The sequence below is a fragment of the Lissotriton helveticus genome, chromosome 2_2, assembly GCF_964261635.1.
Source record: "Lissotriton helveticus chromosome 2_2, aLisHel1.1, whole genome shotgun sequence".
Lineage (NCBI taxonomy): Eukaryota > Metazoa > Chordata > Amphibia > Caudata > Salamandridae > Lissotriton > Lissotriton helveticus.
Genome location: NC_136060.1, coordinates 486,454,559 through 486,477,631, shown reverse-complemented (window position 1 = coordinate 486,477,631; position 23,073 = coordinate 486,454,559). Strand labels below are relative to the sequence as shown.

The following is a 23,073-nucleotide window of genomic DNA, read 5'->3' as shown; positions in this document are numbered from 1 at the left end:
TATGTCTGACCTTTGGCTGTCACACACTCCAGAGATCATGGACCTGTGACCCTCTGCCATTGCAGCAGCATCTGAGCAAACTTTTCGTGTGACAGCTGTAAACCAAGAGTGACTGGCTCTTGTGGTGATGTTCACCTGCTCTCAGTGGGGTCCTTGCAAGCCAGTGAATGGCTCATTTCAGATTCCTGCACCACAATCTGTACCAGAGCCCTGCATCTTTTTCGCTGCCTGAAGCATTGATTATGTGTTGTGATGCAGAGAGTACAATTACACGCGTGACTGGGATAGAAGCGTGCGTCCAACACAGGCTCCCGATTTCCCCTCTTACCTGCACGACTAATGTGGCCACTTTCATGATGGTTGCATGCCTGCCCATTGCTCTTTCCATTGTTTGTATTCATTCCATCTTTTGTTTTTGTTCCATCTTTTGTACTCTGTCAAGAGTAGAAATTTAGTACAATAATATTTATTAAAAAAATATGCAATTGTTCTTCAACGTCAATTCATAAAAACAATTAAAAAATAGTGCAATAAATGACTATGACTGTGGTACACAAATGATTAAAAACCTAATTATTCTACAATTTATACTCAAACTATCCACTTGTACTAGTTGGGTGAAAGTAAAGCCCCGTAAGCAAACATCAATACACCTAGTATTTTGAGAGAGAAGACAGTATACTTTGTCATTTAATCGAACACATTCGTAAGAAAAGAAATGTTGACTAGAACCTAACACGTCCACTCTCCTTCGGTATCGATGGCTCCAGTCGAACAAACGAATTGTGTAGAAAAAGCATCCAATTTCTCCTCTTGACAGTAATTTGTGTTTACTGCTTGAGCTATATTGTTTATTGCTTTCAATCTTGGGGTTGAATGTTATGGGTTAGGAGTAAACTGCATAGATAGGTGTCTAGAAATTAAAGGGTACATTTACTTCTAACCTATTTTATACATACCTTGTGTGGGTTCTTCCACAAAGACTGCTTCTGTCCGACCTCTTCGAGGGCAATAGGACAAACAGGGTTTGTTTACTGGGCCTCTTCCGAGGTGGACTTTTACAAGTGGTGTCCTGGCCTACTCTTCTCGCTCTCTGCCTCATCTTTCTCCTTTTCCTTTTTTCGGTCTCTCACTCTCTATCTCTCTCCCTTTGTCTTTCTTTCCTTGTCTGCCTCTCGCTAATTTTATCTCACTCAGAATGTTGGCCCGGCTCTTTCTGGCTTCACATTTCCTCTCTCTTTGGTTCCTTACTTTCTCTCTTTTACCTTTATCACTCTCTTTTGTCTGCCCCTTCTCACCTTCTTTCACTCTTTCTTTCTTTTTCCCTGCATCTTCCGTTTTTCTCCCCTTCCCCTTTATTCCTGCAGCTTGCCCTGTGCTCCCAGCTTAAATGGGAATGTTTCCAGACAGTGTCCTCTATCTACATATGGCTTGTAGCCCTTCCTTTCTGCCTCCCCTGCTTACTTTCAGGGCCAGCGCCTAAGGCTTTTTGAATTTTGATTGTAAAAAATGGAAGTAGCCAGTCCCTCCTCTGCTGCACACAGAGGGGTTTGTCAAGTATGTGACAGTCCATGAACAGCTCTGGTGTCTTGACATCTGTGGCATGCCCACCTCAATTTTGACCTCTCTTTTCTCCCATCCATGTCTGTCCTGGTCTGCTTTTGTGCCATTTCCATGTTTGCTCTCATTGTATTCTTCTCACCTGCTAGTTCTTTGATATCTTCTGTTTTACTTAATAACTCAACTCTCTCCTTCATCATCTGAATATCATTTTCTTTTCTGATCGTATTTTTAGGTTCCGCCTGCATAGCGCTTGAGCTGTGCTTGTGAAATCTATTGTAATTAATATATCTTAAAAGGGTGCTCTTATCAGTTCCCGTTAACGAAGTACTGTGTTCATTTGCTTTTGTGTGGAACTTTTGTTTATGTATTTCAAGAAATCGTCTCGTGGTTCCTGGCATGGCTACATTCTTATTTCATCACACATAACCCCCGTCCAACCTTTTATGACTCAGTGTCACTTGGATTCAAGGCACATGCGTGATTTTTCGACCAAGAACACAGCGGGTGCTAGAATGTGGGCACACTTTAGTGTTCTTGGTCTGCAGCATCAGCAGTCCCCTGACGGCTCATTTGAGCTCAGCAAAGTGGAAGACCTTTTTTATTCTACAATGATCTAAGAGTCCGATTGGTGCGAATAAATTGCACCATGGACTGAATCATGGGGGGCCCATTACCAGCAATGGACTTAAGGACAATACACATTGCCTTAAACCGGATTCTTTCTTGAACAGGAAGCCAATGCAACCGGCTAAGCACTAACTTAGCAGAATTACGTTTTGGGACATTCATTAAAAGGAGGGCCGCACAGTTCTAGACAGTGTGTAAGGTCTTAGTGGTTCCTTGTGGCGCACCCAATTAAACTGCATTCGCATAGTCCAGCCACGATAAAATAAGTGCTTGGACCAGCATATGCCTAGCTTCAAATGGAAGAAGAGGCAAAATCTTCCTTATCGATCTAAGAAGACCATAGCAGTTAGAGGCAACTTTACGTGCTTGAACTGTGAAGCCGACGTTGGAGTCAAAACATACGCCCAAACTCTTTATTTGTTTCTTTGGTACAGGAATGGGGCCAAGACAACTAGGCCACATAGGATCTAAATTCAGGGGGGCCGCATGGCCTAGTATCATAATTTCTGTCTTGGCACCGTTCAATTTAAGAAAAGACAGATCCATCCACTCAGAGACCTTCACAAGGCAGGAAGTTAGACCAAGTTCAGCTTTATCTTGCTGGCTAAGGGCCACCACCAACTGGGTGTCATCAGCGTACGTGACCATCTGGATCCCCCAGGGGAGCACCACATCCGCAAGGGACCTCATGTAGATGTTAAACATGGTGGGACTCAGCGAAGATCCCTGGGGGACTCCATACTGCAAAGAAATCTGCTTCAAGAGAACATCCTCTTCAAAGACCGCAAATTATCTGTCTGAGGGGAAGGACTTCAACCATTTAAGGGCAGTCCCTGCTACCCCCAGCTCCCTGAGCCTTTGGATCATAATTTGATGGTTTACCGTATCAAAGGCTGCGCTGCGATCTAACAAGATGATCGCAGCGCAGCCTCCGTTGTCCAAGATTTTTCTGGACTCTTCAACCACTGCGAGAAGTGCGGTCTCCGTGTCCTGATAGCATCTGAAGCCAGTCTGGGTGGGATGGAGGCATTTATTTTCCTCCACAAAAGCTGCCAGTATGGAGTTAGCATATTTTTCTGCAAGTTTACTAATTCCCGGCAGCAGAGAAATGGGGCGATCATTGGCCCAGTCCTCAGGATCTAAATTGGACTCTTACAGAAGAGCTTTGACTCTTGCTTGTTTCCAGAGAAGCGAGATCTGCCCCATTACAAGGGAGGAATTTATTACGTCCAAGATAACTGGAGAGACAATATCTGAGACCAGATTGAGAATGGACAGAGGGGCGGGGTCTGCCGGAGATCTCGATTTAAGCTCCCTCAAAAGTTTCTGCAGGGACAGTAGGGTCAGCGGAGCAAATTCCTCCAGCCTGCCTTGTTGAGTAGGCAATGGTATATTTAGGTCCAGATTCGTTTGTTGGAACGTAGAATAGATGTTGTAGACTTTTGTAGAGAGGAAATCTGCTATTTCATCAGAACGCTTTTGAGCATCAACAGATTCAATATGAGGGCTAAGAGGGGTGAGGAGAGATTTCATAATTTTAAAAAATGTCCCTTGGGGAATTGGAAGCAGAAGCAATTTTTCCACGATAGCAACTAGCTTGAGCAACTTTTATTTCATTTTTATAAAGCTTAAGTGCTTCTCTATAATTGCTCTTGATAGTCTCTGTAAAATCCTTCCTCCATTTCCTTTCAAATTGTTTGCAAGATTGTCTGAGCTGTCTGCGTTTAAGAGAATACCACGCTTTCTTATTGGGCTTCATCAATAGCGTTGTGCTACTCACGGATTGCCAGCCCCCACTCTCACTTGGGGTAAGTTCTCCTTACTGTTAACGGTGAATAGGAGTAATTATTCCACCCGTTTATCTTGTTGCCCCGTGGGTCAAATCATTCTTTTCATTCGCTCACTTTCTCCTTTTTCCCTCACACATAACTAGAACCCGGCTGGGTTCCCTCGTGAGTATCCTTTTTTCTTTACTATCACTCACTGTTTTGATAGAGCCAGATTTCATCAAGATTAAGCATCGCTCTGTTTTGTGTTTCAGACCGTCTGCAATTAAAATGGCATGCAGATTTTGGGGCAAGTGAAAACACATGGCACATGAAACATGAAATTAGGCCTAGTCAAACGCTTTTTAAAAGTGGCACTTTTGGTGCATGCAAAGTGAAAGACATGGACAGGCACATGCATCAAAGCTTTTTGTGATCGCAAATGGTGCGATTTGCAAAAATCGCCCGTTTGCGATTGCAAAATTAGCTTTTGCGATGCAGCAAACGTCAAGGCCATCCCAATTTGAGAATTTGCAATTAATTGCAAGTTCTCAAATTTTGATTGCATTTAAGGAATTGCATTTTGCGATTCCTTAAATGCAATGCAAAAACCTCTTTTAAGTGGCGATTTCGCTACTAGGGGTCGCAAATTACCATGAAGTTGAACTTCATGGTAATTTGCAAATACTTTGAAAAATGCACTAAAGTGCATTTTTCAGAGTTGTGTATTACACACACACATGTCCTTGGGACATGTGTGTGCGCAACATTTGTGCACAGATCAATTTCAGGGGCGCAACAGGGTGTCCTTTTGACACCCTTGCACCCTTGAAATTGCACGCGCAATTTGCGAGTACCATATAAATCATAAGCTCTGTTCTCGTCTAAGAGACCTTGGCTTTGTTGCATATTTACACAATGCATGTTCAGTTCATAACACATCTTTCTTATAATATGTATTAATTAATCAGCCATGCACCAACACTACATGTGGGGCAAACACATTTTGCATGAAAAGCTATCCAAACATTAGAGCATGTTGCTATGAGTATGAATTAACTGTTTGCGCTTTGAAAATTTGCACTAGTGCATGTTTATGCTATGTTGTAAATTGCACATTTACATGCTGTGCACAAATAATAGAAAATATGCTTTAAACTAATAGCTTTTGTTAGGTAATAACTAAAACTGGGTACTAGTATGGGGGAGGTAAACATAATGGGCTTTACTTCATAAATTAATATTCTTTTGTGTTTGTTTTACCTTAGTATACATTGGGCCCAAAAATAAAATGGATGCCTAAGAATCCAGCATGGTTGAGAATTGTCAGCAGTGTGCTGAATGGGAAGCGCATGCGCCAACCAGCTACATGATCTGCCAAGTGCCTCAAGTGAAGACACAGAGGTCAAGGCCACAGTGATCTGCACAATCCTGTCATAGTGCCAAATGTACAAGTGTTTGTGGGAAAGTGTCATCCCTGCGTGCGATGTGAAAGAGAGACGGAAATGTACAGAAACATTTTGTCATTTAAATGTTGCAATATTGTATAATTATTGATGGTGAAACATATGACTGTATTAAGTCTTAACGCTTCCTTTGTGAAAACAGGTATGAATTGGATTTGTAATGAGAACACGATGAAGAAACCCCATGTCACCTGTGCTAACCAATCATAGTGCGAGTTTCTACTGAAACTGCCACATCATTAGTATAGTCAGCTAAAATTAGAGTATAAATAATGACCCCTTAGAGTGCGTGTCAGGAGAGACACAAAAGGAGAGATTAGGAGAGAAGAGAAGAAGCAGATCTGACCAGACATCCTTTGGGTTAGGAAATTGAACGTCACGGGTGCAGCCTGGGAGGAGATTGCGCAGAGAACGGGGGGCCCTGTTCACATATTTTTGAGAGGTGTAGGCTGGCCTTGATTGTTTTTGGGCAGATCACATTCTTCTGTGGTCTCATGAAGGGAGGGCATTTTCAAGGAGCAGCCTATCTATGTGAGACACAGAGCAGAGGAGCACAGATGGACAGACCAGAGAAGAGAGAGCAGCTGAGAGATCAGGAAGGTTTTTTTTGTTTTTTTTTTGTCATATGCAGTTATTTCTCTTTATGGGAGATTTTTGCTAATTATTAATTATTGATTAGCTTTGCAAAACTCACTCTTGAATTAAATTTTTCCGGAAACTCTTTAAAGAGTTCTGACTGACATAGAATTATGGGTTTCCCTTTCTGATGGAGTGCTTTGTATGCAATCTATAATATGTTTGGTCTTAATTCTATTTTTCCTATTTTTTCAATTCTGTAACCAGATTGATATTTGACTAATTAATAAAGGGTCAGAGAAACTTAACTTTTGACTAGAAAATAAAAACCCTTTAAAAAATACTCATAACTCTCTTTATGGACTTAAATATTAATTGCATTTTGACTTTTCATGTTTATGGTAAGTCTCCTTAAGGTGATACACGGTGGCAAAGGTCCATCACCTTTAAAGCGGTAAACTAGAGGTAAATTATGGTTTTGCATTGAGAAATTACCGTGAAATTACCGCTGGCTCCGTTTTGGTAGCAGATGTAAGGTTAACACCATCACCAAAAGGAGCATAGTTTAGTCTAAGGCCTAAATAGCGCTAGGAAATAATTGCCCAAGTTAGATAAATGTCCAGATTCTCAAAAGAAAGTCCTGATTTCAATGCTCTGAACCTGAAGACTGGCAAATCAGTACTGGAAGGTGATGCAAGAAGGCGTTTTCTGGAGTGGTATGAGTATCAATATTGTTGTGAAATGTTGTTAATATGCTAGGATGTATTTTTTAAGTGTTGAAAAATAGTAAGGGTTTTGAATGTTTTTTGCTCATTTTGACTTGATGGTTTTATTGATAAATTGGTAATTTCATAAGTCAATCATTGATTATTGATTATATGATTAACATGAAAAGTTTGTGTCCTGTTTTATGTTCTCCAGAAAAAGCCCGGGTACGGAATAGCGGGTGGTAAATGGAAGGCACACTGCAGAAGGTTACTCGTCTGTTGGAAGAACACTGAGAAGCTACGCAGGGCTGGCAGTGTTGCATTATAGACTATATATTGTATAAAAGTGAGAGTGTTTGATAGCAGAGAGTTTGCTAGTGCTTTGGTGTTATATCACATAGAAAGGGTAACAATGAAGGAGTAACAGGTTCTTCCGCGCTTGAGTGACATCAGAGAGTTCGCTGGTACAATATTGGTCTTACATAACCTAGAAAGGGTAACACTGTAGGAGTAACAGGTTCGTCTGAGCTTGAATGAAAAATAAACAGAGGGATTTACTCACAGTAAAAGGGGAGCAATTCTGAGTCTCCAGGAATAAGTTGAAGTCTATCCTTTGTTTAGTGGAACAGACAGAGTAGCAAATGTTTTTTATGTTGTTACTAACAGAATTTTGATTACGAAAACTCAGAAAAATACTGCAGTTGAGAGGGTCAGTAGTAGGAGTTAAACTGACTGAAATTGAAACTGACAGCATTAAAGAAAAGAAATTGCATTGAACTATTGCAGCAATGAAATTGTTTGAAGGTTAAAAGAAACTGTTGGGAGGTTAAGTGATAATTTTGTTTTTAATTGGTCATGCTCCTGAAGGAACACCTGTGCATTTTATGTCTACCAATTTAGGACAAAACTCCTGTATGTGGGTTCACCAATGGTGCAATATTACTGAAAATAGAGATTCCTTTGAGGTTTCCAAAAGATGGTACTTTTGAATTGCAAATTATTGACAAATTATAGAGAGTGTTATGTGAAATAAAGACACCATCTAGAGCTGCACAATTTGAGGCCTTATAAATGTGGGAAAAAGCAAAAGACAAAGCAAGTGAGGATAAAAAGTAAAGCGCCAGATACAGAAGAAGGGAATTAAGGATGACAAAAAGCTTCAAATAAATAATGATTCAGGGGATGAAATAACTGATGCATTGTTAACTAAGTGTCCCCACAAAAATACTGATAATATAGTACCAGTAAGTACTACAGTGGCTATTGCTTCTGTTAAACAGAGAGAAACACAGATAGAGAGAACTGTGCAGATATTTCAGATTGACACACTACCTGTTGATTCAGCACTGACAGTGATACCTCCAGGTGTTACTGCTTCAAGTGTGACTGATTCAGTACAAGTACTACAAGCTGCAGATGCCGAGGCAGGGCCTAGACAAATTGTGACTGTCCGAATTAATATGGTCCCTACTCAAAAGGTTTAAAGAGCATGCCGAAGGAGTTATTATGTCAGGATTTACATCAGAAACTCAGTATTTACAGATTATTGAACAGAAACTAACCCCAGACAGTCCAAGCACTGAAAGGTGGGAGAGAAATGGATGATCTTTACAACACCAACAGCCCAGGATAAAATTAATATATTTGGAGATGTGATTAAAAAGGTAAAGAGTATGGGGTAACAAATTAACCCAGACCCTGAAAAAAAGTGTCATCTTAATGCTTTAAATTTAAAATTTTAACATGAAAGAATTAACAGTCCCTGCTGTTTAAATCATGAAAGTGTGAACCAGTGTCAGAAAAACGAATTAATTTCCCTGAGTAAGGAAACAACTACGTGTGCAGTAAATACACATGATAGACTGACTGATTGGGCTCAGAAATATGAAATTGATGTTTCAGGAAGTTTTCTATTTCAGAAAAGTTTCAGGGTACATATGAAAGATGAGGCACATGAGACAATGTGTTCTTCAGGAATGCAATTGCACATTGCAGAAATAATGAAATATATTTTCAAATGTAGTGGGTTTGGGAAATTAGGAGACAAGTGGGCAAGAAATCATGAGAAGAAAAAGAAACCACCAGACCTAGCAAAGACACTGGATAAGAAAAAAAAAACACCAGATCTAGGTGAGGAAAATAATAAACATGATGAGGGAGAAGCTAATGCTAACTCATTGAGAGAAAAGGTGGGTGAAGTGCATGTTCATATGCCACGGAACAAAGTGAACTTGCAGCATTTCTGAACACATTCCAAAAATTGAGAGACAAACTTATGCTGTGGTGCCCACAAGTTGATGGATTTGTTGAAATTTTAAAGGAGTCGTGTATTAATTTGAAAATGTTCTTTGACATTGCCTTGCAGACTGAATTGTGGTTTGAATCTAAAGTTGCTGTGCAAGGGCCAGGTGAGGAGACAGTGAAATAGGTTTGCATGAATGCACCATCATTTTCTGTTATGGAGAAAAACATAGCAGTGATTAATTTCCAGAAGGGCATAGTACGCAAAAGATGTTAATTGGGTACAGATTAAAAGAACAACACAGGAGCTAAAAGAATTGGTTCATGATTTTTGTGAAAGTGTGGGTCTAGAGTTTCCACAACACTGTGATGTCAGTGACATGAGATTCTTTGTGACACAGTTGGTGACTGGTGTAATGTTCTCTGATTGAATCAGTGTGCACATACAGCAACAAGCATTTGCAATGCAATCAATCGCGCCTTTGGGACCTTATATGTATTTAGCTATGTAGCACATTAGCCTTGCTTTCAGAAAACACGTCCTCTCATCTCCTAAGAAGCGTTGCTTAAAAGGTGCAATTTTCACCACGAAATGTGAGGTGGCAACTCGTTCACCTTTAACGCTCTCCTCAAGGTGCAGGCCCCCGAGAACCCCACAGATAGCATTGTTTTTCAGCTTGAGCTGCCTGCAGAGGAAGTGCTCTGAGGACCCTCAAGCACACTCAAGTTTGAAAGGTCATGGGGAGAGATGACATTGCTTAATTCTGAAGCAATAATAGGGTGCCTTTTATACAGGTAAAGTGCACACTCAAGAATCAACAAGATTCAGCCCTCTACCATGTGCGGTTTACATGCCCAGCACCACACTGTAGTTGCACCACTGTTCTGCATGGGTGCACTTTCACCATAGAACATTAGCGATTGAAAAAGAACTGTTCCTGTGTATGCAGAAATAGGCAAGACATGCTATGATTTCAACAAGATGTTAAAGTAAACTGATTGCAAGCTTTTGCAGAAGCCGCCCCCAACGGGGGCTAGAGGGCTGGCGCCATAACCGACGCTGAGCCCCAGAAAAACTGGTTTTGGCGCGAAGAGGCGCCCAGAGGCGGGAGAAGCGCCCCGCTACAGCCACAAGGAAGGTGCCTATCCCCCGGCCAATGGGGAGACAAGCGGGGTACAAACCCCCCAATAGGGGAATCGGCCTATGAGGCGGGAAAGACACAGCGGGATATAAGCTGCCTCTCCCCCTGGCAGCTCCTATCTTCATGGAGCGGGGGAGCAGCAGCGGCACAACAAGAATTTTGTTGTCCCTGTTTATTCCGACCTTCGAGGCGAAGCTCTGCTGTGGCACACCCTGAGGCGATGGTCGGCTGCCGCTGCTACTCAGGAACAACTTGGCGAGGAGATCTTCTGCATCGGAGCACGCCGAGAATTGCAGAAAGGGAGGTCGCAACCGCTCGAAGAAACGCGTCCGCGTGTCTGGAATTACCGGCACCTACAGCCAGATCGGCGGTGACCGGGGGGTCGCAGCAAGGAGCACGGGACAGCACAATCATGCACGGCGGCACTAATGGGGTCGGCCTAGCCAAGCACGGGACCATCTGACCAGGGGACACGGCCTGGAGTGAAGACGGCCGGCAGGGCAGGCCTCACGACGCGGACGGGTCGGTGCGGGCGACGGTGCCCCCGAGATGACTGAAGATAGTGGAATAAGGTGAGCAGGGTCAGAAGCATTAAGGCTGGGTCGGCAAAGGCAGGACACATTGTAGCATCAGGTTAATCACGCTGCTTGCAGAGCGTGGGTCGCCAGACGCAGGCAAGAGCTTAGGGGCACAAGAGGCGCAGCAAGGACACCAGGGTTCCCTACCAGGGAAAGGTGGAGGCAATGGCATGAACCCTGCCTAGGAGGGTCACCTCGGCCCGCTCCCCAGTAAGCAAGCGAGCGTAACCACCAGAGTGGCTAGTAACTAAAGCAACCTTCTCCCTGGCTTCTAATTAAGGTAATTACTGAGGGGGAGGGGCATTGTGATAGACGAGACCTATGACGCATAGCGCTTCTCTTGGACACAGGCCTCATTACATTTACAAGCTGCAGGTCATGAAGAGGCTATCACGGTTTGTAGGAGTACACTGCCAACACATGCGAAATAAAAAGCAAGTAGGTAGGCGGGTTGTGAACTGGCGCTTTTGCACATAGACGGATGCACCGCTGGGCTATGTAGCTCCGATCCGGTGGGAGGGTAAGGGGGCACGGTGCACTGTCCCAGGTTAGGTCAGGCTGGTTAATCGGTCTCGTTGAGAACCTTTTGTTAATCTTTAAAAAAAAAAAAATAATAATAATTAAAAAAAGGACGAGCTACATTTAAAGACTTACCCAGGGAGCGCTTACATTGGGGTGGTCCGGTGGACTCCATAGAAGTTATCAGAGCTGGGGTTATCCATTAAGGGGAACGGGCACTGAGCTTCTGGTAAAGCTCAGAGCGCAGCGAGCGGCGCTTCCCGCGCACAAGAAGGCGCCTTGGGCCTCCATCCAGCGGCGCTACATGACATAGACGGGATGTGCCCCTGGGGATGCTGGGCCCGGAATCACTTACAGTTGCTGGGAGTCTGGTTTAAAGAGCTCTCGTGAACACCTTTACCCTGCCTTGCACTTCAGGTCAGCAGGAATAGCGTCCGAGGTCATGAAAAGGAAAGGTTGAGCAGAAGCGCCCCGGGGCAGAGTAAACGTAGAGAGAATCTTACGAGCAAGACCCCCACCTAAGAAACACTGTCAGGGGCGGCATAGAGGAAAGATATATGGGGCCAATAATACGGCAAATAATCTCGGTGTGCCCCTGTTTGGCAAAAAGATACTGTTTACGCGGGGGGCAGGAAACAAACTCGGCGGTCTGCTGAAAGTCTGCACGGGGCTATCACATCGGACACATGGCAAAGGAAATAGAGCCCTGCGATGTTGCCAGCCACCACCACAGCCCCCCTGACAAAGAAATATTGCAACAGGTTACTGTTTATTTCGAGATTGGCCATATCACAGAATAAGTGGTTCTTACTTTCAAATACATTGACAGTTTGAGTTGGATGCGCACCCTTTCGTAATGTTTGGGAGGGAGAGCCCAGTTAAATCACAGATTTCGGTAAACCCCGGGCCCAATTCGGAAGCCATGTGCACTCATAAATCAACGATATATAAGCTCAGAATAGAGGCACTGTAGTTAGAAAAGTAAACCTTGCGCTCGTAAATCAATTAACTTCAGAGGAATATGACCCTATCCTCTCGTAATAGTCTGCAGAAGTAAATCGCACACAAGTGGCAAAGAGTTTTAAGGTATGGCCTTACTTGAAAGTTAGGGAATCAACACAAACATTTCACAAAGGTGGGCAACTCGGTATCTATCAAACCCGGGCAGGAATTGGGCTGCCTGGGGAGAGGACCGGAGTGAAAGGGATGGGTTTAACACAATGCAAGGCGGACAGGGGAGATGCCCACCGCGAAAGGTGTGGGACAGGCAAACCACGACAGCAAGTAAGACAGAGAAGACAGGTGGCCCTTATGGCAGACTGTAGCAAGCAGGGGCTTGAAGGAATCGAGGAGCAGCCTGCCAGAGCTGCCGACTTTGGTGCTGCAAACCAGGGTCCTAACAAGGGTGCGAGTCCACCTCCTGTGATCCGGGCAACCCACTTAATCTATCCGTACCAAAATGTAAAAAAAAAAAAAAAAAAAAGGGGGCCCGTGTGAAGCTCCAATTCCTCGGGCCCAGTCCGCGCCATATGTTTAGGCAACAAGATAAAGAAAAATAGTAAATAAAGAGCCGGAAACGGAATTAAACCAAAAAAAAAAAAAAAAAAATCTACATAATGTGGAATAAACAGTGCTAGTCTGGAGACGGGTAAGATATGATGGTTTAGGTGTACGTTCGTCAGCCAGGCTTTGGCACACGATCCATGACTGTAGCAATGGCTGGCGCCATCTGTAGCATTAGGATGGTCAATGGATGGATGGTCAATGGGGACAGAATTATGCACTCTGCCCAGCGACCCCGGCATAGAACAGTGAAATAGTAAAAACAGCTAGGAATGCCAGCTGGGCACGCAAGGGTGTCACACTACAGAAAGTAGAACGAATCAGCCAAGCCTGGTGACTCAGTGGACCAATACGCCCAATGCAGGGGCCGGTGTTTTGACCACATGGTCACAGGTTCCAATCCCGGCGGGTCCACACAGCCTTTCAGCCAGCTGAGATCGAGAAGATGAGTACCATTGATTTGGGTAACAAGAGGCAGCGGGTATTCAGAGCCAAGATACCTCCGGGAACATGCGCTTTACAAATACGCAGGTTATGTTACGTAGGTTGGAAGGGGTACCAACCCAGACGGCGGAATAAGGGTTTAAATGGGCAGGGCGGCCTGGTGCCAGCAGGTGAACGCGAGCCAGAGAGGTGGGAAGGGAGCACCCCAGTGTCCAAAACTGTACATCACTCCCCCGTAGTTTTTACAGGTAGACCCAGGGCTGGGAATGGAGAAATAGCATCACAGGTACTTTGTAGCAGAGGACCGTGCCAAGTCTCTCTATTAGAAGCATCGCAGCGGCCTCCTGACCTCAAGGCCTGGCCTAAGTGATAATACACAGCAGGCGGTGGGGGGCACAGAGTTAAAGAATGGTCTAGTTGTCGGGCCCGGTTGCCTCCATGGCCCACACTATGCCCCACTAGTGGCCGGAGGCACTGCGGCAATTTGGTACGGGCGCTCAAAAGTGGACAGCTTTTCTCAAATGTTGTCCATTGCCAAGTTCCCAAAACACACTAGTAGTTTTCTCCCTAGCGGGGGGATGCCTTGAGCACTTCTCAGTGGGCTCGCAGTCACCCATTGACAAAATGCGCTTTCGTCACAGGTCAAACTCGGAAATCCAAAGATCTGAGCCCAGTACTGTGAATACCGCCCCCAAGGGAAAGAGGCAAGTGCAGCGAAGGGCCCCAGCGCTGCCTCAACAATCCAGGACCACGGGCAGCTAAGGGGCCCACTAGGGCAGGAGGGGCACCCTGCGGAAACATATGAGGGTAGAGGAGCTAAGGAGCCCTTACCCCCCTTTTTTTTTTTTTTTTTTTCTGTATTCTGTGGTAACGGCAATCCATAAGTCTCAAAACGATGTAGCACGGCACAACAGGGGCCGGCACAAGAGGGAAGCAAGAAACCACGAGGTAGCTGTTAAAACGGGGAGCATTCCCAGCCTTCAAAATAGATGTTGGGAGGTACCACAATAAGGTAAAGGACACCAGACTGATGTCCTCCAGCCTGTCACAAGCGGATCAAGCGTGCAGTTTATGGCCAGTGGGTTAAGGAATGGGCAAGATGATTCGGTTCAGGCCCAGAATCAGGCAGAACAATTAGAGGTTACAGCGCTGAGGGAAGAGCAGGGTGTACACCCAGGCAGACCGATAGCATAGCGGTGGTGATGACACTGGCCGGTTACTGGCTTAAGCCAAGCAAGAACTCAACAATGCCAGAGATGAGCTAAGCTACGCGGTGCACGCTACAGTGGCACAGCTGGAGGGTAGCTTAAGGTCTTCAGCCTACAGCTAAAGCCTTGGAGAGGTGAAAACGAGGGAAAGGGGGGCAGACCCGTCCAGTGCCGAAACTACCAGGCCAGGGTGTTAATGTTTAGGAGCAAGACAAACTAGCGGGATACTGTCACTCATCGGGGGTAAGCCCCTCGGCGTTGACACACCTTGGCTACAAGGGGCCTCAGGGCTAGGGACAGGCAGCCCAGCCAGACACAATGGGCGCTGCCGGGAAGCAATTACCAGGCTTCAGGCATTAGACGGCAGTCAGTCCCGAGGCCGGGTTAAGATAACCTGCTCCCCACCTATGATCTGGGGGGAGTAGGAGCCACCAGGATGGGGGTCCAGTCAACAGATAATGCACCTGGTTCCGATGGCAGCAGTCTAAGTTAGCTGGGCTGAATAGACGAATATGGTGCCGCAAGAGAAAGTCAGGACCGGGAAACCTCCGGTCCATGGGCGAGATGGAGTATACCTGGCAGAGGAAGGCAGGCATGCATTATGGCGCAACCTGTGGGGAGCCAGGGCTCGAGCAGGTTACAGGTAAAAGACAAGAGGAAAGGGGGGGAGCCGCAGGAAGACGTAAGCCTCCCTGACGGCGTGGCGGAGAGCTACGAGGATAATGGTTGGTAAGGAGGCACACCGAAGGGCGGTGTGCTGGAATAGGACCACTCACCTTCGGATGCCTCACGGCTGGGTGAGTTGGCCTAAGGGCAGTGTGTAGGACCACTCACTTTGGGATGCCTCACGGCTGAGCGATTTGGCCTACAAAAAGGGGGTAGCAAACGGAGACGGCGCTCGCAGCCCAGCCCCCGCCGGATGGCAGGGCACAAAAGAGTCCAACAAGGTAGCGAGTAGTGGCCTAACTCCGGGGACAGAAGCTACCCCCCCCCCACGCAAAGAGAGCAAAAACCCAACCGTGCAAAGGAATGACCCAGAAGGGACAAGAAACAAGACAAGCTTCCAAATGAGCTAAGCAACGAACTGTCAGTCCAATTTGCTAATTGGTGATGTACATATGATTTATGACAGAGATTACGTATGACCAATGCATATGATTTATGACGCAAATATGACAGATCTACGTTGATGATTTATGTCCAGGGCATGCGAATAATGCCAAAGTATATCCATGTATTCCTAATAAAACTGCGGCCAACAAATGACCACTACAAACACAAATGCATGTTGGCTTGTTTATTCTAAGGAATGCAGTGGGTATTGTAGCATGTACTCTGGAGTGGGCACAGTGCGGGGGTTATTTTATGCAGCAACCACACCATCAACTATTACTTCCTCGTCCTGCAGTGTTTTGCGGCAGTCCCACAACTCCCCTCACTACATTTAGCACAGTTCTACGATTCTGGGGATATTTCCCGTTGGGGTGAAGGAACTGCTTCCTAGCACTGGGCATGACGTTTCTGCCACCTTGGACAGTAGCACAACGGAACACTCTCCCCACACATTTCCTTAACTCTGTCACATCTGCTCAAGACTCAATTACGTTCCTCATAGTGATTCAATTTGAAGCAGAAAGTACACGTATTACTTTTATGTGCAGTTCTGCTTGAAATGCTCCGTTTCCACCACATTAGGAGCCGTAACTGTGTGAAGCTTTTTTTCATGTGCTTGAGCAATCGGAGGCGGCAAGCAAAAGTGAAAGTGGAACCTTGTATCTATCAGTATGCCTTGCAGGAGTTTGATGGTTAGTACTTGGCAGCGTGGCAGGGTCAATATGTGGTCCCAGCTGGGAAAAGAGATATATAATGTTAAAGCCATGGCACAAATCTCAGCTGACTCTATAATTTGGATTTCATTGTCAGATTCCTTGATTCAATCACCAAAGCTCTCAACCCAGCAAGGTCTATTACCGCATGAAAATATGACAAATTTGACAAAGGGCGCATCAAATGACTACATTCAAAAACGCATCCTTGACTTCCTATCACAAACATCCACCCCAATTCCTAATGGGGTACCTCAGTTTACTCCTCTCAACAATATTGCCTCACCCGAGGCGTTGTCCAAAGCAAGCCCACCCATAGTTTCAACTGCAAACATTAGCAATGTTAAAGCTGGAATTAAAGACTAATGTTCCAACTATGATCCTAACAAAAATCCTCAAAAATATCAATCTAATCTATCTATCAACTCGTCCTTCGCCTGCTATCATCCCACTGAAAAAAATCCCGACTCGGCAGGTTTTAGACAAAGGCCTTCCCAAGCAAGCCCAGGAATGCCTAAAGTTTAATTGCTTCTCGCAGCCACCAATCAAGCATTGCACTCCATGGCTAATGCTGCCCATATGCATGCCGACAAACTGGAGACACAGATAGCTATTCTTCAACTATTAGCAGACTCTATAATGGGTATAGACTCTAAACTGGAACAGCTAAACGCATTGATACGAAGAGTCCAAAATAATGCGGGTCAAAATTACACCTCCGCAGCACATTTAAGTCAGGGACTGCCCGCAAATATAATCCTGTATCCAAATCACACTCAGATCAACTGTACTTGTGAGCCTTTATTAAAAAAACTCGAATCCCTGCACGAAATTATGTCTACTTTAATAGAAGATTTAAGGATAAAGTCTCAAACTACATCGCAGAAAACAAATTCTCCGACCCAACCTCAAACCCAAGAAACTTCTCGAACGCCAAAATGACATCTCATTAACCCAGTCATCCCAGTCAGCCCAAGCGATAATTATAATAACCTGAAACTGGATCAACAACGACTTATTACTACAATAAATACCCAGCTTGATCAACCACCTACCACAACAAGTTATTTTATGCCTTTAATCGAGACCAAACAAATTCTGAAGGAAGGAACCACGATGTCCAGAAAGAACAAGAAAAAACTGAAGAAATTAAACAAAGCAAAAAAAAAGAGTAATGCATTACTGCAATGGCTTGGAACAAACAAGAGGGATCATATTACAAATCAGGCAGAGGAGCCAGAAAAATCCATTGACTTGCAAAAAGACTCCACTGAAAACCAACAACATTAGCCCTGACTTAAATTTGGAAGGGAGCAAACGACAGCTACCCCCGATGTTACGCGGCCACAGACAGGAATCAAAAGCAGCACCTTGGATTGATACTCCGCTTCAAGTAACAGCTACAACAGCAGGCGGCCCACGTAAATGTATATTTAAATCAAACAAATCCCAAGACTGGTCCTGGCTTTCCAAGGCCTTAGGGTAGTGCACAGACAATTCAGCATGAAAACGAACCAAAGTATGATACAGCCTGTTGCTTAAACATTTGCTCCTGGAACATCCGGGGCCTAACAAAAGAGAAAATAGGCTGATTAACCACGAACCTCCAGAAGTCAATCGATATCATTGCCATTGCCATTCAAGAGACCTGGGCCCTGGAGAATACCATCTGGGAACATTTCACTGTAGCCGAATCCTTTGCTATCCCATCCACAGCAGGTGGCCATGCATCTGGAGGTGTGCTGATCGCCGTAAAGAATACATTGGTTGCAAAATTAGAGACACTTTATAACGGCGAAGGCGACTACATTTTCCTCAGCATTGAGATTAAGAGTCATGTCAAGGGGAAAATAAAGCAAAAAATCATTATTGGCTGTGTCTACCTACATCCCGTAAAAATTCGTCGGGGACTACTCTAAGAAACTTGCTTCCTATAATAAATAATTTTGAAGCTTTTTTCAAAATGATATGTGGCTGATAACGGGCGACTTCAACTCCAACCTAATGGATATTGACCCCACCCAATCCTCTCAAATATCACTAGTAAATGAAGAGTGGGCAATCCCGGAGATAAAGTCCCAATACCAACGGAAGGAAGCCAATGGAACAATGTTAGCAACAAAATTAAACCAATCAGGCCTGCGCATTCTTAACGGAAGGTTAGCCTCTGATCAACCAGCTGCATATACCCATATATCTTCATCCCGTATGGCAACTTTAGATTACATATGGATATCTTTCACTGCCTTCCATCTGGCACATCAGGTCTCGATAATACCGTCCTTAGACAGCGATCATGCCTTTCTAGTATGCAAGATTGCCCTTAGGCAGCAACATCGCCCGACAACTCCCCTGATTGGAAGGGAATCAAACCTTCAGAATGTAAGAAAATTAAGATGGTCTGAATGGAATCGTGAAGTAATAGAAGCGGAAGTAGACAGTCTTCTCTCCGAACAGCGTCTGGATGGCACTGATTACCTGACAGGATCCTCCTGGTAGACAAAACTAAGCGAATTCAGAGATCAATTAGCATTAAAACTTCCAAATAGCCCTCCGAAGGACCTTTCGGTCCCAACTACTTTGTTGGAGCAAAAACAACTTATCATTTCCACAAAGAGTAAATTAAATAAGTTGCAACGAGTCCATGCGACCAACAAAAGTGATTATAAATCCCTGAGGAGCGACATATCTGTTGCCAGAAAAAACTACAGAAAGGCCAGATTCGCCCTAAAAAGACAGGAAGAAGAGCTCCGTTGGGCGACAGTCTTTGAGATAATTAAAACCAAGGACGAAAGAAAATTTTGGAATTGGGTAAATGAGGCAACCAAAGCCACTAAACCACCCACTGCAGCTAATATCTCCCCCGCTGACTGGGAGAATTACGTTAAAATATTATACACAGCACCGTACACATCAAATAACAGCAGTAGTACCCAACTTACTCTCGATCAGCTCATCACTGAGGATGGCACAACCGCCACCATCAAGATAACAACAGAAGAAATAGTAGGAGTCATAAAGAAAATGTACTCCAGCCGTGCCCCCGGACCCAACGGGATCCCTACGCAAGTACTCAAAGCCTCCGCACAAAAATGGGCCGCGATACTGACCCCTCTCTTCAAGGACACACAATCCCCCCCTCCTGGCAAGGATCATTCCTTGTACCTTTCCATAAAAAAGGCTTGCGCTCTAACCCCGATAACTATCGACTGATAGCTCTGCTTGATGTGGATGGGAAAGCCTATGCAAGTGTACTCTTAAAAGAACTTACAAAATGGGTGGAAATGAAAAACGTAATCCCTTTTAGCCAAACTGGCTTCTGAAAAGGTTGCCACATCGAGGACAACTTGATTTCCATAGCCCACCTGATGGAAACAACCCTAGCTGCAAAAGGCAAATCAATGTATATGGGATTCATTGATTTTCGTAAAGCCTTCGACAGCTTAGTTGGTCTAAATTGTGGGAAAAACTGGCAAGATGGGGCATCCCACGGGCACTACTAAACGCACTAATAGCCCTATACACGGACACCTGGGTAAAAGTCAGAGTAACATCGAAATGGTCTACCTCCAATAAAATGTTCACAAATAGGGGCCTAAAACAAGGATGCACCCTTGCGCCATTACTTTTCAATCTGTACCTCGCCGACTTACCTGAATGGTTGTCCCGATCAAGAGCCTTCCCTCCAGGAATCGCTCAAAGTAAAATCCAAACTCTGCAATACGCAGACGATACTATTCTTCTAGATCAAACCCAGGTGGGCCTCCAAAGACTGCTCAATTCCCTCGCCCAGTATTGTAAAAACAATATGCTAAAGATAAACGTTAGTAAAACCAAAACGATGGCAATTACACCTGCGAATAGAAAAAAGATCAAGTGGTTTATAGAAGGGAAACCACTGGAGACGGTCACTGCATATAAATATCTGGGCGTCTGGATTGACCATAAAGGGAGATGCACGGTGCATACAACAGAGATGCAGGCAGTGGCTCGCAGTTTAGAGGGGGCCTTCAAGAGAACGAAGAGTGCTCTGCATTCCCAAGATTTTGTCCCTTTGATAAAACTAATCAACGCAAAATTCCTGCCTACAATCTCCTTTGGCGCAATAATCTTTAAAGACAAAATGAACAACTGGCTAGATAGAGCACAGTCATCATGCTATCGCCGGGTCTTTCGATTGCCAAATTCGACCTCCCATGCCCAAATCCGGAAAGAATTTTCCTTATTCTCTATGCGCTGGATTATGGGAGCAAGATACGTCTCATACTGTCTGAAAGCGAAACAAGCTAACCCCCACTCACTGAAGAGCGGCATATGGCTCCTGCTTAGCAACCCAACTACATCATGGAATAAATATCTGACATTCTGTCTCAATTCCCTTGAAGCGGGGGACATATGGTCCTCTTCCTTGCCCAATGAAACGAAAGCAAAGCTTTTAACCAAGCAAGCCAAAATCCTATCGAATCAATCGGATATGCAACAGGTTCTCCAGCTTTTTCTCGGCCCCTGGGCTGCCAAACTATATTCCCCGAAAGCATTACCATCTTATCTCGCATCAGCAATGAAGCCGTATATCAAACATCAATTAATGAGATTTCGTTTCGGCTTAATTCCGTTGAAGGCATACAAGTTTGGCCATGGATACAAGAAAGAAGCCTCCTCTCAGTGTCGTTTCTGCAACCAGGGAGAGGAAAGCCTAATCCACATTCTGTGCATTTGCCATCACCTCCGGCGCAAAGAATATTTTGGCTGAGATCAATTTGGCTTTTTCTAGGCATCAGGACTTGTCAAGAAGCGCTCGAGGCATGTATGATGGGAGACTCGCCACAATTGGCGACTCACTTTGTAAAATTCATCACAGAAATTAACTCCTCGATTTAATCATCCGAGCAAGCTTGAATTTTAACCCCCCTAAGTGACATTCCCTTGGCTTTTCTGCTTTCCCTTCCCATTACCCAATCCATAATTTTTTTTGTCTTTTTTTAACAGACTTGAATACTTCTTTTCTACTTAAAATGTAATTTTCTGGATGTGCATATTGCAATGATTTTAAATAATTGTGCAATAAATTTTTTTACTTACTTACTTACTTTACTTACAAGCTGCAGAGGCCTGACGAGAGCCGTGGCACTATTTTTTTAATCAACTTAAGCACTCAAGATATATCTCTCTCAGCGCCATATACAGGGGTGATTTTGCGGCTGGCCTCATTATACATGATTACTCAGCTGGTCCAGAAGGTGGCGTGGGCTTGAAATGGGATGGGGTGATGTTGTTGAACTGCACCAAGTCCCTGGAGAGACGTGTTGCCGCGTGTAGGAAGGCTCTGAGGGGAGTCAATGCCGCTGGTGAGGAGAGCACTGTACCCGTCGAGGGAAAGTGGACCAAGGTTTATTATTCTCAAATCGGTCTCAATATGTGGCAACCCCTTTGATCACTGATGACATCATAACCTGCAAGAACTGCAAACAAGAAACAAGTCTGGCTGTTGCCTTCAGGAGCCTTGAGACCCCCTGTTGCCATGGTAACTGCAAGGACGAGAGGGATAGCAGCGTCTGCCAGACTGAGGTCCATGTGTGGAGGTCCCAGGCCCACATATGGAGGCCAGAAAAGCCCCAGCTCAGCCCCAACATAGATTGAGGGTCCGAGACAGTGTGAGGGTGCCTGATGTAGATGCAGAACCACTGACAACCAGACCCTGTGAGGGTCCCGACTCCCAGGTACTCGGGGAGGGATTGAGGTCTGGGTGCAAAGCATGTGAAGGCTTAGACACGGGCAACATAGTCCAGGCAGAGACACAAATGGAATTCAGCCCCAAGCTTGAGGGCGGAAGGGTTGAGCATACCCAAACTGGATTTATCAATATATTTTTATTTTCCACTTGTACAGAAGAAAGTGCACAAGCATCAGCCAGAGGTCAGTCAATTTGTCATATTTATTCTTAGTTTTGCTTGTACAGTCTGTTCATGCTGTGCTTGATATTGTGTGCCTTTTGCCTGCGTCGCCCTGATTCTATGGCATGCTCTTTTTGTTTGTTCTATTCCTGCAACAGTTCTCTCATGTAACGTAACTGGTTCTATTGTACAGTGCTCTGACACCTTCGGGTAAAGTCCGCGCTTTATAAAAATGCATTAAAGTAAAAATAAAAAATAAACTGACACCAAAACAGCAGACGTTTTACAGAGCAACTTTTGTCATGAATTGCAGGGGTAGAAAGCTGGCCGTACATGGGAGGTATACAATAGCAAACGAGATGTTGGTGCAGGAGAAGTGGGGATACAGGGCTATAGCACAGGTTTAAAATAAACAAAAAACAGATGGGAAAGAGGTTGGAGCAGCAGTGAGAATACATGAGTGTAGAAAGGCTGCAAAGGATTCTGTTCTAGGGGCAATCCTCTCACTGATGGATGGTGACTTTGAGAAGGGGTCGCACAGCAGCTTTGGTTTTGAAATAATGATACACTTTCAGATCCTGCTTTGTTCCTGCTGTGAGGCGAGAAAATAAACAAGGCAGAAAGGTTTTACTCAAGCAAAAATTTTCATAAATTGTTAAGAATTTCTTTAGGTTTTCCAACTCCACACTATGGAGGAAAAAGCTTTTATCTGTTTTAAGGTAAGTACTTAGTTGTGGGAGTTGGTGTTCTGAGGTTAGTCTCAGGGGTTCCCCAGGGTCAAGGATGCACTCTTGTTTCACCCTCAGTGGCACTAGGGCGGCCGGGTGCAGAGTGCTGAGGCCCAATGTTATCCAATGGGGGATAGGGTTCCTCAGGTTGGTGGCTGCTGGCGAGCAGGCCACAAGATTGTGAGAGCCAAGCTCCTGGTGTTAAGCTCAGGGTAAAAGGGGATC

At 44.8% G+C, this 23,073-nt stretch overlaps 1 protein-coding gene across 1 annotated transcript in view; it reads right to left on the bottom strand.

Moving 5' to 3' along the window:
- Positions 1–23,073, bottom strand: part of LOC144821557 (uncharacterized) — a 98,358-nt gene that overhangs the window by 56,791 nt on the left and 18,494 nt on the right. Inside the window, exon 3 of the mRNA XM_078678743.1 lies at positions 329–434. Coding sequence (XP_078534869.1) covers positions 329–434 — 106 coding nt within the window. The remainder of the gene's footprint in view (positions 1–328; positions 435–23,073) is intronic.